Raw genomic sequence first — 14,706 nt, 5'->3', positions numbered from 1 at the left:
GAATTGAAAGTACTCATTATGCAGGAAATGGTTTTGGATTAATACCACTGGTGCATTAATGTGTGTGTTGCATTTTACTGCTGTAGATGTTTAAGGCTGAGCTTTTATACCGTGCGTAGTTTAATCTACAGCGATGCATTATATTCTGTGAGAGCCACATATCTCTAAACGGTCACCTCAGCTCAGAAAAACAGCCTGTTTTCAGCCTTGTGACAGTGTATTTTCCGGCTCATCAAATAAGGTTTTTTAAACGTTTTATTTATTTATTTAAGAGGTAGGAGAAATGTCTCAACATGTTGGAATGTTTGATCCTTCGGTTTGTCTGAAACAAATCCAAATCACCACATTTGGAGATGCATGGTTTTCACTGGACAGGAGGGTTATGAAAAATTGTAATTTGAAAAGTTACTAGTAGTTTAAGCTGTCAAGATAAATGTAGTGGAGTAAAAAGTACAATATATCTCCTTTGAGATGTAGTGGAGTAGATATATAAAATGGAAATAGGCTATATCAAGGAAAGTACAAGTACCACACATTTGTTCTTCAGTCAGTAAATGTACTTACAAACAACAATGTAGAAATCCTGCATTCGAAACGTCAACTGCAAATGAAAATAACAGCAAAATGAGTGAAGAATGTCAAAGTAGGCCTGCCTGTTATTGCAGCATGTTAAAATGCTCATGCACAAACATCTTTTAGTATTGCAAAAAATAATTACCTCATATCATGTGAAAATCTATTCTGTGGCTACAGCCAGCACCAAGGCCGGATTAGCTACAACCCCACCCACTACTTCACTGTGTCAACTGAGTTGTGGTCAACCTGTCAGCACTTTCTGTGACAACACTGTATCAAAATAACTTCAGGCATTTCTTTGGGATTTCTTTACTGCAATTAGTTGCTACTTGTCTGGCGGCATTTAATCTACACCAGATATATCTGCAACAAGCTAATATCGGCTTGGCCGTAGGCGTCATGGGGACATATCCTCACCACTGTCAGAAATGGATTTTGTCCCCATAACTTTTCAAAAGCACAATTTGTTGAAAACTATTCTGAAAATTATCCTGCACCGAGTAATGTTAACTAACAAATGAGAACACTTTGCTCTCCATCAGCGTTTCTGTCATTGTCACATTTTAAGGCAGTGATATTGGATACTGATATAACTTGGCTGGCTGACATGCTGTAAATGTGGTACTGGAGTTGCAGCTGTGCAGTCAAAGTTGTTGTGAGTTTAATGCTAAGTATTATCATACTGTCACTGTAATTTTTCTCCCGCTGTCATTATCTTCTCTAAACCGCATTAGATTCATGCATCACGTTGCCTAAAATCACATATTGAATATCCATGCTCATCATATGGGACATTTCAGTACTTACGGCACAGAATGGGCCCTATGTGCCAATTAATGTGTGCATAATCAAACTAACACAGCGAGGATGGATGCCAGCAAAGGAATGTCACAGAGAGAGGGGGTGTGGGCTTAATGGGAGCCCAGCAGCTAATATTTTGTCGCTGGGGCCCTATATCAGGTTAATCCTGACATGGCTGTCAGGTGTTTGGACATGCAGTGGACTTTTGCAACTTCAACTCCCCTGCCTCTTCGCCTACAATAAGAGCCACAGTATATATGTGTTGACTTCTGTACGTCCCCTGACCCTGACATGCATATAAACACAATGATGTCATGCATGTATGCAGCACTTAAGCTGGAGACCACCGCCACCATCCTCTGCCGCGCATGCGCACCCAGACTCAGACCTGACAACAAGCTATCGGATGTGAGCCTCTTGATGATATGGGCACTGCGCTGGCATTTAAATTCCTCGGATAACCTAGAGTCAAATGAACAGGGCCTTACAAACATTTCATTGTCATTACGCGTAGATTGTAGTCGCCTTTCCGCATTCTCGCCATGCCGGTAAGTCGCCTCGCCTGTTCGCCTTTTTTGTTTTGTTTGCAGCGGGTTCCTCCCTTCCTCCGACCCCACTGATGTGATGCTAACCGGTTAGCAACGTTAGCTTACCAGTTGGCGTCCCTGCAGTGTACATGGTATACTGTCCCCAACGTTGGGTTTTGCTAGTCACAATACATCACAATAACATGTAGTGTTAACAGTATGGAGCTTTTCAGAAAATACATTTATAAACGAGCTCGCTGTCCCCCGTCAGTGAGCTAGCTAACTAACGCTATCATCAACGTTAGCGTTTACCTGCACAGCAACCGAGCAAACCACTACGTTAGCAGATAGCGGTCAAGCTAGCTTCTGACAACGATCAACCTCATTTAACAAACGTGCTGCACACAGACTACTTGGTGTTATTTACTGTAAAAGTCTTCGCAGCTAGCTGTGCTTTTATGTCCATGTTGGTTAACTGAAAGTGCAGGTTGCTAATTAATTGTCACTATCAATATATATTAGCTTACATTCCTACATATGGCGTAACTGTCTCTTATCACTCCCCTTTTTCAGAGCAATAAGCTTGACAAACATGAAAAGCAGGAGGTCAATGACAATGTGAAGGTGGTGGTGAGATGTCGTCCCCTCAACCAGAAAGAGAAGATGATGGGGCACAGACAGTCCGTCATGGTGGACGAGATCCGTGGGACCATCACAGTTAACAAACTGGAGACACCCCAGGAGCCTCCCAAGACCTTCACATTTGACACTGTGTTTGGACCAGACAGCAAACAGCTGGATGTCTACAATCTCACAGCCCGCCCCATCGTTGACTCTGTGTTAGAGGGATACAATGGTAAAATGAATGTGACATAATTTTTTATTAATAAACCCCTGCTGTAAAATCTGCATCATCAGTGTAATGACTTCACCAGCAGTGACATTATTTTGATACAGACACAAGCACTTTATAGCCTTTTATGAATCAAATCCTCAAATTTGTGTTTCCGTTATTAACCTGCCACTATGATTTGTATTACTTTTTATTTTCTCATGTGTGAGTTTATGCTCTGCTGTCCATTTCAGGCACCATTTTTGCATATGGGCAAACTGGCACAGGAAAAACATTCACCATGGAGGGTGTGAGAGCAGTGCCAGAACTCAGAGGGATAATCCCAAACTCCTTTGCTCACATTTTTGGTCACATTGCCAAGGCAGAGGGTGACACAAGGTAAGAAAGCAGTCAGTCAGCAAACAATATTATATATACACAACAAATGAGACACTTTTCTTTCCCCTCCATACATGATTAGCTCCTGGTGTTCACATCAGCACTAAACAAAGTGAAAACTTTGGTGACCTGTCTAATTTGCACAAACGACCAGAAGCAACCTTATGAAATAATCTGTGGACAGATTTTGACACTATTATTGATAAACTGCTTTGGTTTCTTACTGAAGCAACAGTTTCGTCTGAAAGTACTGTCGCGAGTCTTTCCGAGTTAAAGGGAAGCCTTTTGTTAATCATCCTGTAAGTAATAACACCACGTCAAAGATTTATTTATTTTTAACAGAAGAATTTGTAAATAACAAGTAACAAATACAAAGTGGGACAAAGTATTTTTAAGAACACATTTTCATCCAGATTATGAAAGTTTAGCTCACCCCCTTTAAAAGGGAATCAAATGTCTTTTAGACAAATTTTATTATTTTTGTTTTCTGATTGCAGTTTTACATTTTGGCGTTTAGATTTGACTTTGAATAAACATTTAACTTCTACAGGTTTTTGGTTCGTGTTTCGTACCTGGAGATTTACAATGAGGAAGTGCGCGACTTGTTGGGCAAGGACCAGATGCAGAGGCTGGAGGTAAAATGATAACACTAAAACACGGAGTGTAGTGATTGGTAACTGCCTTTTAAGTTTTCCATACTGAAGGTCTACTTTTCAATCACAGGTGAAAGAAAGACCAGATGTTGGCGTGTATATTAAAGACCTTTCTGGTTATGTTGTGAACAACGCTGATGACATGGACAGGATTATGACGCTGGGCCACAAAAACCGTAAGCAAAAACTACCCCCATTAACAGGGAAGTGGGGGTTACCAAGATGTTTATCTGTGAATTTGCACGGTAAAACCACATGTAGAAATTTTGTGCAAAGAAAATGATTTCATAAAATCTAATTTCAGCTCAAATATTAAAGTTAATCACAGGAATTTTGCCTGATAGAATGTTATTTCTCTCTGTTTAGGGTCTGTTGGTGCCACAAACATGAATGAACACAGCTCCCGTTCTCATGCCATCTTCACCATCACCATTGAATGTAGTGAGAAAGGTGTGGATGGAAACCAGCATGTGCGCATGGGAAAACTTCATCTGGTTGATCTTGCGGTATGTATCTCAGAACGGAATTATCTGAGTAAATATCACTACTTCTTAGAAAATGAGATCACACAAGTAACCAGGGTAAATGCCTTATCACCCACAAGTTAATCTGTCACCTTTTCCCTACAGGGTTCAGAGAGACAGGGCAAGACTGGAGCCACAGGTCAGCGTTTAAAGGAAGCAACAAAGATCAATCTCTCTCTGTCCACTCTGGGTAACGTCATCTCTGCCTTGGTGGATGGAAAGAGCACGCACGTGCCCTACAGGAACTCTAAACTAACCCGTCTGCTGCAGGATTCACTAGGAGGAAACTCCAAGACCATGATGGTACAGTTGAAATTTAAAAAGAGTACTAAAAAGCATATGTGCATGAAAAAACTCTCTCTTTTTAAACTCATATGTTTTTCAAAGAGAGCAATAAATGTGCAAATGGTTATTTTCTAAGCATTTTATATTATTGTTACCCCCCACCACCACCACCACCACCACCACCACCACAGTGTGCAAATATAGGCCCTGCCGACTACAACTATGATGAGACCATCAGTACCCTGCGCTACGCTAATAGAGCTAAAAACATCAAGAACAAAGCCAGGATCAATGAGGACCCGAAGGATGCCCTATTGCGCCAGTTTCAGAAGGAGATTGAGGAGCTGAAGAAGAAACTGGTTGAAGGTAATGAGCCAGAAAGCAAGAAATGATCATGCGGTTTGGATTATTGTTTAAATACTGACTGTGTCTTTTCAAAATGTTTTGTGTGATTCTAGGTGAAGAGATCTCTGGCTCTGATTGCAGCGGATCAGAAGAGATGGATGAAGGTGATGATGAAGGTGCGGAGGCAGGAGAGGGCCACAGGAGAAGAAGAGGTAAGAATTTGTGATCAATGCACACATAGATTCAAGTGTGAAATAGAGCAAATGACTGAAAATCTGCTGATGCAATCGTTGTGAGCCTTTTTTCATGCAGTTTAAATGTGGTTTGGTAAATGGATGGATAAACATCTGTGTAAATTGTGTATATCTAGTTTGATCTCTTCTCAGAAAGTTAATTCTAATATGAGTCAGCATTCCGTTCTTCATAACTATCAAGTTGGTTCTTCTCTTTGTTAACATGTATCCATAAACAACACTATACTCATTCAGGAGTTTCCCTTGTATTCACACTTAAACCATTTCCACTTAAAAGTAGAGAGAAGTATTGACACAGATCAGCAAAGCATCATTACGTTTCAATGCTGACACTAATTCTACTGAGATGCAATGTTCTTTCCAGTGCTATAGTGTAAGGTTCCTTTGAATTAATATTAACGAAATCATTCAGCCACTGTGAGTATGTTGCTGTATCTGCAATTTGCATGCGTGGACCCACAGCTCCCTCTTTTGTTTAATAAAACACCCATATTTTGCTTTAAGCTCTTCAAACCAGTGGCTCCTAGAGCCGTCCATCTATTCCTTTAACTGTTCGTCACTGCGGGCTTCGTAGGAGTGGTGCTTCCTCTGCTTCCTTTCCAGACAGTGGCAGCAGCAGCAGCAGCAACAGCAGCAATAGCTCAGAGTTTGCCTGCTTCTCCTCAGTACCACCGCCTACTGAGGACATACCTCAGAATAGTGAGTTGGAGCAGCACTCTGCTCTACCAACCCACCTGCCCAAAAACTTAAGCCCTTTTCACACAAAGAACCTGTAAGATGGCTGCTTTTATATATCAATACAAGGCAGGGTTTTTGACGTTTACACTCCTCTACATGGAATATTCCATGCTGTGTCATGACCAATCGATGTTTGTCCTATCATGGTGAAATCACTGTCAGGATATTAAGTTGTAATAATATCTGTTCTCATGATGCACAGGCTGTCTAGATGATTAGAAAGCATGCTTTGCGGCTGATCGGCTATTTATCTCCATTACTTGATTGCTGACCACAGGCAGTGCTTTGGGAGGTATGGGAGGCCACTTGAGAGATGTTTCTTATCAATTTAATCATTAATTAAATATGACGGAGTCTACTTAACACTTTCTGTCACAACCTGTTTTAGTTAAGAGATGAAGTTCAAAGTTATTTATTTTCACCTCTCTTCAATTCCTGATTTGCCTGCATGCTGTTTGTTGCTTTAACAGGCTTTGGTTTATATTGTGGAAACATTTGGCATTAATGTAGGTTAAAAATTGAGAGGGACTTGACAGACTTGTTCAATGAGAACGTGTTTTTTTTCATGCTGTGTATGTAGGTGGTTTTCTTAAGGGGATTTCCTGATGACTTGATGTCTCATCCACAGCTTGAGTCATTTGTAATATTTCCTTTCGTAACTGTCTCGTTATCCTTGTGCATAATATATGTTATCAGCTGTCTGAAGAGGGGTACACATGAATCATGTTATAATACAGCACGCCTGCTTGAAACATTTAAATTAACTTTACATCAGAAAGGAACAAAAAGGAACTTACTTTTTGTTGAAATAATCTCTTCGTTCCAGGACAAGTCAAGGTAGATAGAGTGGGATTCGGTATTAAAAGTTCTGTTGGACATTTTGGTTAAAGGAGAGGTATTTAGTTTTTGGTGCAGACTCAGATCTGGGTGTGGAGTCTGGAATTGTTTTGTAATGATTTCTTTTTATATTTATTTTAGGGTTAGATCAGATAGACAAAAGTAGAGAAATGACAGGAAAGTGAGATGGTTTATAACATGCAACAGAGTTCCCCAACCACCAACTGTGGTTAATGGTTGGCTCAGTACCTTAACCACTAGACCAACCCTTTAAATGATTTCATAACGTCCTTTCTATATAGAAGTGGTGCTGCTGTGTAATGGTGTGTACCGGCCCACTTCAAGCACTGCATTTCTCCTATAGTTGTCTGTCACTCTCTGTCACCATTTGTAATAATACAGGTCTTGGTCCAAATGCAGGTAAAAACTGCTATTAACATGAAACATTTTTCATATTAACAACCTCAGAGTGTTGTGAAGCCTAGGTAGAAGAAGAACATTGTTAATTCAGGATTTCACAGAAAAGTTTGATCTTTTTTAAGAACAAACAAACCTTGTCTGTTTAATGTTCTCAATTTAATTGACGTGCAAGCTGTTTAAGGTCCTCAATAGGCAAATTGCCAGAGTAAATTTTCAAAGAGCATTTTTGAACTACTTTGCATGTGTGAAAGGGGCTTTATACCTTCCTGTGTCACTATCATTCCTGTTCGCTCACAGCCCAGATCCCTCCCACTGCTACTGCCACACCCCTGAAATTTTATACCCCAAATATTAACATTGACATGGAAATGATTGTGAAGGTTCCTGGTGTGCAATGGTTGACAAAAATGTATCAGAACTGAATTAAAATGAGACCGTTGAAGTGATCCGTCCAAAATTTGCATACTATTTAAAAGTACATTTGCTTCTACTCTTTTTTTTAAGCATGACCTAATTGGCCACACTTTTGACATAGTAAACCGTTTCTGCATGACAATTTCAGTTTCAGATTACACCTCTGCCAGGCTTTATTGCATAATCTGTGCCTCCTGTCCCTCAAAGATGCAATTCACCCACATCATGTTTCATTATGTGAAATTAGTTTGTTTTTTTTGTTTTTTTGCCTCATGTCCATTCACTGTCACCTCTCCTATGGCATTTTGTTGTATAACAGAAATGTCTCCTTCTCCTTTTTGAGTTCTCTTTCCTTGTCTCGTAAGTGGTGTTCCATTCTGTAGAGTCATAAGACTTTCAAAATCACTCTGTAATGTGTTGCTCTTTGTCTCTCTCTCCTCCTCCTCCTGGTGCAAATGCCGCCTGTCTGGCTTGCTTTACACCTCTTAATTCAAGAAGAAAGAGGTTGGTGTAAGAATCTACGTAGTCCTACTGTCCTTTAGCAATGCTACTCGCATAAATTCTTCAGAAGGCCGCCGTGTGTTTCGGTTGCTATTTCACTAACTGAGTAGTCGGATAACTTACTGTATAATCACGGTTTACATTTTTCTGTGTGTCTTTATGTGGCTGCTACCCACAGATCTCATATTCTCCATCTTCATATCCACCATGCCATTAGGGGAATCTTGCACTTAATATAGCTTGTCTTATTTTCATCAATTGCTTATTCTAACAATAATTATTTAATACTGTGCATTAGCATTCCTGAACTTTGTGCATCTGAATCTCACTGGCAGGACTGAGGTTCCTTTTTAAACAATCTATGAATTTGACTTCAGTGTGAACTAAAACTGCACATATTAAATAATACTAATGCTGATTAAAAACCATAGCATAAACTTAATGACTTAATCTGCACTTAAAGCATTCTAACCTATACACTGATGAGTGCTTTGTCTGGGAAGATGCATCTAAAACAACCTATCAATTAAAGACACTGCGGTTCCCTGTGTGTCTCGCTTAAGGGAGGAAGAAGGTTTCCCCGGACAAGATGGTGGAGATGCAGGCAAAGATTGAAGAGGAGAGAAAGGCCTTGGAGGCCAAACTGGACATGGAAGAGGAGGAGAGGAACAAGGCAAGAGCAGAGCTGGAGAAGAGGGAGAAGGACCTTCTTAAAGCCCAGTGAGTTCATGAAAGCAAAAAATACTTGTACTTTCATTAACTTCTTCATAAATGCAGTATTTGTGACAATACAGATGAAATACTCTGTTATGTCTTCTTTAATTGTAAGTGGATGTGCGAATGTGGTAACCACTCATTTGAAACGTTATCTTACTCTAATCCCTTAGGCAGGAACATCACCTCCTGCTGGAGAAATTGTCAGCCTTAGAGAAGAAGGTGATTGTAGGCGGGGTGGACCTCCTGGCCAAGGCCGAGGAGCAGGAGAAACTTTTGCAGGAGTCTAACAATGAACTGGAAGAACGTCGCAGGAGAGCGGAGCAGCTGAGGAGGGAGCTGGAGGAGAAGGAGGTAGGGATAGATGACAGTAAGCATAATTGGATCCGCACAAAAAACAATCAGACTTCCAAATACTTCACTAATACCAGTTTTATACCAAAATTAGCTTGTACATGTCGGCTTTTTAAACACGGATAAACCTGTTCAACTTATGCGAATGACTCCTTTTCTATAGTCAGGAGTCAAGTTTGCCTTTCTCTCTTTTTTTCTTGTGTGTTTGTATTGCGGCTTTAGTCTCAGATTCAGTTCATGTCCGTAGTACACCCTTGAATGAACAATTTGACACTTCCAAAATCAGAATAGTAACATCTTCAGACATTCATGCAACATCAGCTGTCTGCTACTCTGCCACATGGCACAGCGAGTGAGAAAATATGACATCAGATACCACACGGTCTATATGACGTGGTAATAAAGCTGCATCACTGAGGTCGGAAAAATATGGTTAGATGCTCATAGTCGCTCTCTCACTTTCTTTGTGTTCATGTAAATAAGCACCGTTCCAAGAAAAGTTGTGTCCTTTTGGTTTGAAGTGAGTTGAAGAGTTCATTTTGACCTCTTCTCCACATGACTCACATGAGCTTGCTTCTGCTTAATCACTGATCACTCTCCCTCTTAAAACAGCAAGAACGTCTGGACATAGAAGAGAAGTACACAAGCCTGCAGGAGGAGGCTCAAGGAAAGACCAAGAAGCTGAAGAAAGTATGGACCATGCTGATGGCTGCCAAATCAGAAGTAAGCATAACATAAGAAATTAACACTGGGAGAGATTATACATTTAAATGCCCCCATTAGGGCAACAATGTGGTCTAGTGAGTAGGGATAAACATACATCATGTAGGCTAATTTTTTCTCCCTGAACTCTTATGAGGGACCGAATTCCTATAATAAAATACTTTTGTAATGAGAGCTTAAAGTAATAATCTCGAAGTTTATCATGTAAATAAATATCTGTTATGTCACTATCTATCGCCTAATAAGGTAACACAATGATGATTGAGTCTATGGCCCACAGATGAAAGCCCTTGCATTTGCTGTAATACTAAAGATGTACACTGGGTGTAAGTGGCGACTTGTCCTGGAAGATGTCACAAGCGGCGCACAGTTAGTGACACATTCACCCAGCAGTGGTTGGTCGGCCAGAGAGAGTAGGTGGTTCGCACGCGGCAACAGTTTTGTTTGTCCTGGTCTCTGCTAGCATTGGGAGTAAAGATTAATGTTACTGTTAACGTTCATGGCCAAACAAACATGAATGAATGGAATGAAATGTTTTCGAAGTGCGGCAAAGTGGCCGACTGACGTCACACAGGGGACACTGGATCTCCGGGAAGCAGTGAGGTCCAAAGATACACCTGCAATTCTGGAAATCTTCAAGATTGCCACTTTAAACTAATAAATTAGGAAACTTGATCTGTGTGTGTAGTTCAATTTGATTGACCAGGGTAGGAAAACAAACTGATCAATCGTGGTGTTCATGTCCTTTCTGTTAGATGGCAGATCTGCAGCAAGAGCATCACAGAGAGATAGAGGGCCTTCTGGAGAACATCCGCCAGCTGAGCCGAGAGCTGCGGCTCCAGATGCTCATCATAGACAACTTTATTCCCCAGGAGTACCAGGTGTGTATGTGGACGCACATTTATGGAACAACGTCTGATTTTACAGTATATTGTCTTTGCTCAATACGTATGACTTCTATTGTTCTCTCACATTTGTGCACACAAATAAACGGCATACAACAAAAAAAAAAGCTGCCTTGGTCACCAGCTGAATTTTACTTTATTTAGGTTACTGTTTTTTCTATTTTGTGCTCTGCTCAAGGGCACCTTAGTGGTGGTAAGGAGAGGGCCAAGTGCTGTCTTTCATTTTCTTCACCCAGATTTATTCTGCCGGTCCAGGAGATTGAACCACGATCTTCTGTCACAAGCTCCCTTCTCTAACCTTTAGGCCACTACTGACATAATGGAATTATTGCATTATAAGATTCACATAGTAAAATATGCCTTTCTCAATGTTTTTGTGGCCTTGCATTAGTGACATTGCTTATATTTGCCCATGTTTCCCTGTGTAGGAGATGATCGAGAATTACGTGCACTGGAATGAAGACATTGGAGAATGGCAGCTGGTGAGCTCACTTTGCAAGACTCATGCTCACACTGTGGTTTGATTGACATCAATCAAAGATGAAAAGCGAGCTATGGACAACTTCTTAGTAATGTGCATCTTTGTACTTTTATATTACGTTTTTCAGAAATGTGTGGCATACACTGGCAACAACATGAGAAAACAGACCCCCGCACCTGACAAAAAAGAAAAAGATGTAAGTTCTTTGTACTGTTGTTCCTGCACGAGATTGTTTTTGTGTAATTTTTCTCTCTCCCTCGGTTAGAATGTATTGTTGTTCTCACTCTTCTTCTGTCCATGCCTCCTGTAGCCATTTGAGGTGGATCTGTCCCATGTGTATCTGGCGTACACAGAGGAGAGCATGCGACAGTCACTGATGAAATTAGAGCGACCCAGAACCTCTAAAAGTGGCAAGAGTGGTCGTCCCAAGACAGGGCGAAGGTAACCTACTTCCTAAACAGACCACAGATAAACAACATCCTGTTGAGCATCACTGATATACCACTATACCGTGTAGTTTCTCACAACTTGTTTCTTCCATCAGTCTATACCTTTGTCATTTGAAGAAACCTCTCATGTGGATGTCATTTAATGCACTTTCATTTACACTGAAATGCAAATATGCGTCTCCGTTGCTCAGATTACAACTCTCGAATGAATCCTTCTTGTGTCCCTCAGTTACATGTAAATCTACTTAAGCCTCAGCCTAGTTATTCACCTGAAGCTGTTTTGTAACTTGAAGAAATGCAGGAAAAACATTAATTTACACAGTTTAGCGATTAAGATGCAGAAATTACAGTTTAGCGGGCTAGTTAATAATTATCCATCGCCTAATACCACATGGGTGATGCACATGAGTTCACTACAAGCGAGTCTTCTCTCATTGACATCACCCCCTCATACAGACCATTCATTGGTTATGCTGACCTGGATTAGATTAATGCTACAACAGCACTTTTAGCGCCTTCGTTTTGACTCATGTTGAAATTGAGAGGCGTTTTTTGCTGCAGTGATCTCTCTCACTGTCACATGATATGCTTATCGTGTGAGAGATTGCTGATTGCAGCGTAATTTCAACTTGGTTTGGCTTCCATTATCACCAGGAAGTGTCCACTTATGGAGACCGTTCACTGGTGCAATTACACTTGTAATGGTTGTTAATGGATCAGTCTCTCCAAGAGACACACACACACACACACCTTTTCTACATATGGCTAGAGTGGGTCTCAGCTACTCAGATTTCAATAATATCTAATGTTTCTGTGTTGCATTTCTACTCAGGTTTTTTTTGTATCAGATCTTTATCTGATTTGTTGAGGCGCCCTAAGGTGGCTAATAGTCTGAAGAGCAAAAGCCTGATTCTGGGTTAATTTACTCTCACTGGTTATCTGCAACTTGCTGGTAAAATTTTAGCCTCTCACCATCCCAACTTATGGTTCAACACAGTTTTGCATCTGTATTTTAGACTACATCAAATACTCCTATGAGTTGTTAGTTACAACAGTTGTTAGTTGTGAATGTTTGGCTTCGCTGTATGATTGAGTTTATTTATAGCATGTTGATATGAAGCGTTAGCATTATGGTATTTGCTGTTATCATGATACACTGTTATTCTGAGAAATGTAGAGGCTGAAAGCTTCCTGAAGTTGTCGATAACACTTATCGCGTGTTCATCTCCACACAGGAAAAGATCTGCAAAGCCAGACGCTGTGATCGAATCCCTTCTGCAGTGAAGACAGCGAAGAGATGAGCTTCGTTTTATTGCAACTTCTATGTTACTTTAGGGAAAGAAGTCATCAGTCCAGTCTGAAGAATTTATTGTTGAACATTATTTAAAAGATTATCTGAATACACTGTATAGCTGGTAAGGTTTTAAATGTGAATGAGCTGCACCTATTTAGACCTCTTGGCCAAGAGGACCTGTTATTTGTATTACTGTGTATGACTTCTTTGAGGATGTCCAACATTTTAATGTTGCTTCGGAGCACATTTCAGTGGCGTCTGCCTCTGTTTAAATTAAGTGCTTTTACATAAGCACCTCTAGCATTAAGGAGGAATTTACCATAAATATATCTCACTTGAAACATAATTGATATAAATGTGACCAACAGTCTGAAAGAAGTTATAGAATTGAGGACATGAACTAGACACTGTATTCATATGTTTTGAAATATTGTTAGTGTATTTAACACTCAAACTGTTTTGCAATGAACACCACAGATTAAGTCTGTATTGCTGATTTCCTGCTATGTGACAAATGGATTGCTATCAAATGGCCCCATGATTATATGAATACATTTTAATTTGATTCTAATTAAGGGTGCATTTTCACTTAAATTTAAGCAAACTGTTCTACTCCTAGCACAAGCTGTAGCCTCACTGTTTCTTCCCATTGAATACATGAAAGCATTAACATTGAGAGAAACAAACTAAACTCTAATGTGGAGAGAACAAGTAGAGTATGTAGTATCATAATGTAACTAAAAAGTGCGTTTAATACTTAATCCTTTAGATCAGACTCGTAGGGGCATGCATGCCAGCCAGCTCTTATGTTAGTGCCATTTGCTAAACTAAGCAAGTCATCTTTTTATTTATTTTCAAATGTCAGAACACTCTGTCTTATATTGAAATACCCTATACATACTGTATGCCTTAGTATAATGCACTAGTTTGAGGTTTTTGTGGCGATTATTTCAATTTACAATGTTCTGTAGTGGAGGCAAACTGGCTTTTATTTTGTATCATAATGTATGTCAAATGTTTACATCCACCAAACCCCTGGATATTTTATTTATTAAATTATTTTCCATGTTCTATCTCGCATTTCTGCTGCTCTTTACCCGTTTCATTATTTAATCGGTGATATTCCCAATTGTTTTATGCTTTTAAAAAAGTTGTAATGGCACAAAACAGACATTAACAGCTTATTAGTAATCACCTTTCCTGCTGTTGGAGAATCTGTAAACCCAGTACGTAATAATAGGTATCTTTAAAAAAAACTGTCTTGTATTCAAAAGTCTCGTTCTTTAGCTGTTACTGGTTGACTGGACAGATACCTGAAACATTATGAACAGGTGTAAAATAAGAAGCTTGAACAACAAATCCACTGTCACATTATAATTTATTGAGGTATAAATACAAATGCTACAAAAATAAGATCTTAGATAATAAATAAGACAATTTTCAATAAATAGAAATAACTTATGTATATGTTACTTAAATGGTACATATGATCACTCCTAATAACTCATGATTGCTCCTGTTTTCCGGGGATGTTCATGGCGTGGCACATGTCATGATGTGCTGCAGAAGCTGATTTAGTTGACATGTGCTGTCAAAAGCTGGGTGACAAGTGATATTCAATTTCTAAAAGAAAAACAAATTGAAAATTTTAAGTGCACAAAGATCTCACTGGTTGCAGAA

General features: G+C 39.7%; 1 protein-coding gene across 2 annotated transcripts; it reads left to right on the top strand.

Annotated features, from left to right (window-relative positions):
* Positions 1 to 1,761: 1,761 nt before the first annotated feature.
* On the top strand, positions 1,762 to 14,097 carry kif3a (kinesin family member 3A). 2 transcript variants are annotated; one of them, XM_073486977.1, is made up of 19 exons: positions 1,835 to 1,925; positions 2,478 to 2,760; positions 2,991 to 3,135; positions 3,686 to 3,770; positions 3,859 to 3,964; positions 4,155 to 4,294; positions 4,418 to 4,615; positions 4,789 to 4,963; positions 5,056 to 5,154; positions 5,800 to 5,899; positions 6,825 to 6,829; positions 8,670 to 8,826; positions 8,994 to 9,174; positions 9,787 to 9,897; positions 10,653 to 10,778; positions 11,231 to 11,284; positions 11,411 to 11,479; positions 11,594 to 11,724; positions 12,968 to 13,106. In XM_073486977.1, the coding sequence occupies exons 1-19, from the start codon at positions 1,920 to 1,922 to the stop codon at positions 13,014 to 13,016; spliced, it is 2,220 nt and encodes a 739-aa protein (XP_073343078.1). In that variant the 5' UTR covers positions 1,835 to 1,919; the 3' UTR covers positions 13,017 to 13,106. The 2 variants fall into 2 exon arrangements, with proteins under 2 accessions (XP_073343077.1, XP_073343078.1); XM_073486976.1 differs by lacking the exons at positions 5,800 to 5,899; positions 6,825 to 6,829 and having other exon boundaries at positions 1,762 to 1,925; positions 12,968 to 14,097.
* The last annotated feature ends 609 nt before the right edge of the window (positions 14,098 to 14,706 follow it).

The sequence above is a fragment of the Pagrus major genome, chromosome 18, assembly GCF_040436345.1.
Source record: "Pagrus major chromosome 18, Pma_NU_1.0".
NCBI lineage: Eukaryota > Metazoa > Chordata > Actinopteri > Spariformes > Sparidae > Pagrus > Pagrus major.
Note: the sequence above shows the minus strand (reverse complement) of the source record. Positions and strands in the feature narration are given on the sequence as shown.

What these genes read in the sequence shown, in the direction of transcription:
- kif3a (XM_073486977.1), top strand. An exon ending in ACCAGATGCAGAGGCTGGAG is followed by an intron (nt 3,771 to 3,858) that starts GTAAAATGATAA and finishes TTTCAATCACAG; the next exon opens with GTGAAAGAAAGACCAGATGT. An exon ending in TTATTCCCCAGGAGTACCAG is followed by an intron (nt 10,779 to 11,230) that starts GTGTGTATGTGG and finishes TTCCCTGTGTAG; the next exon opens with GAGATGATCGAGAATTACGT.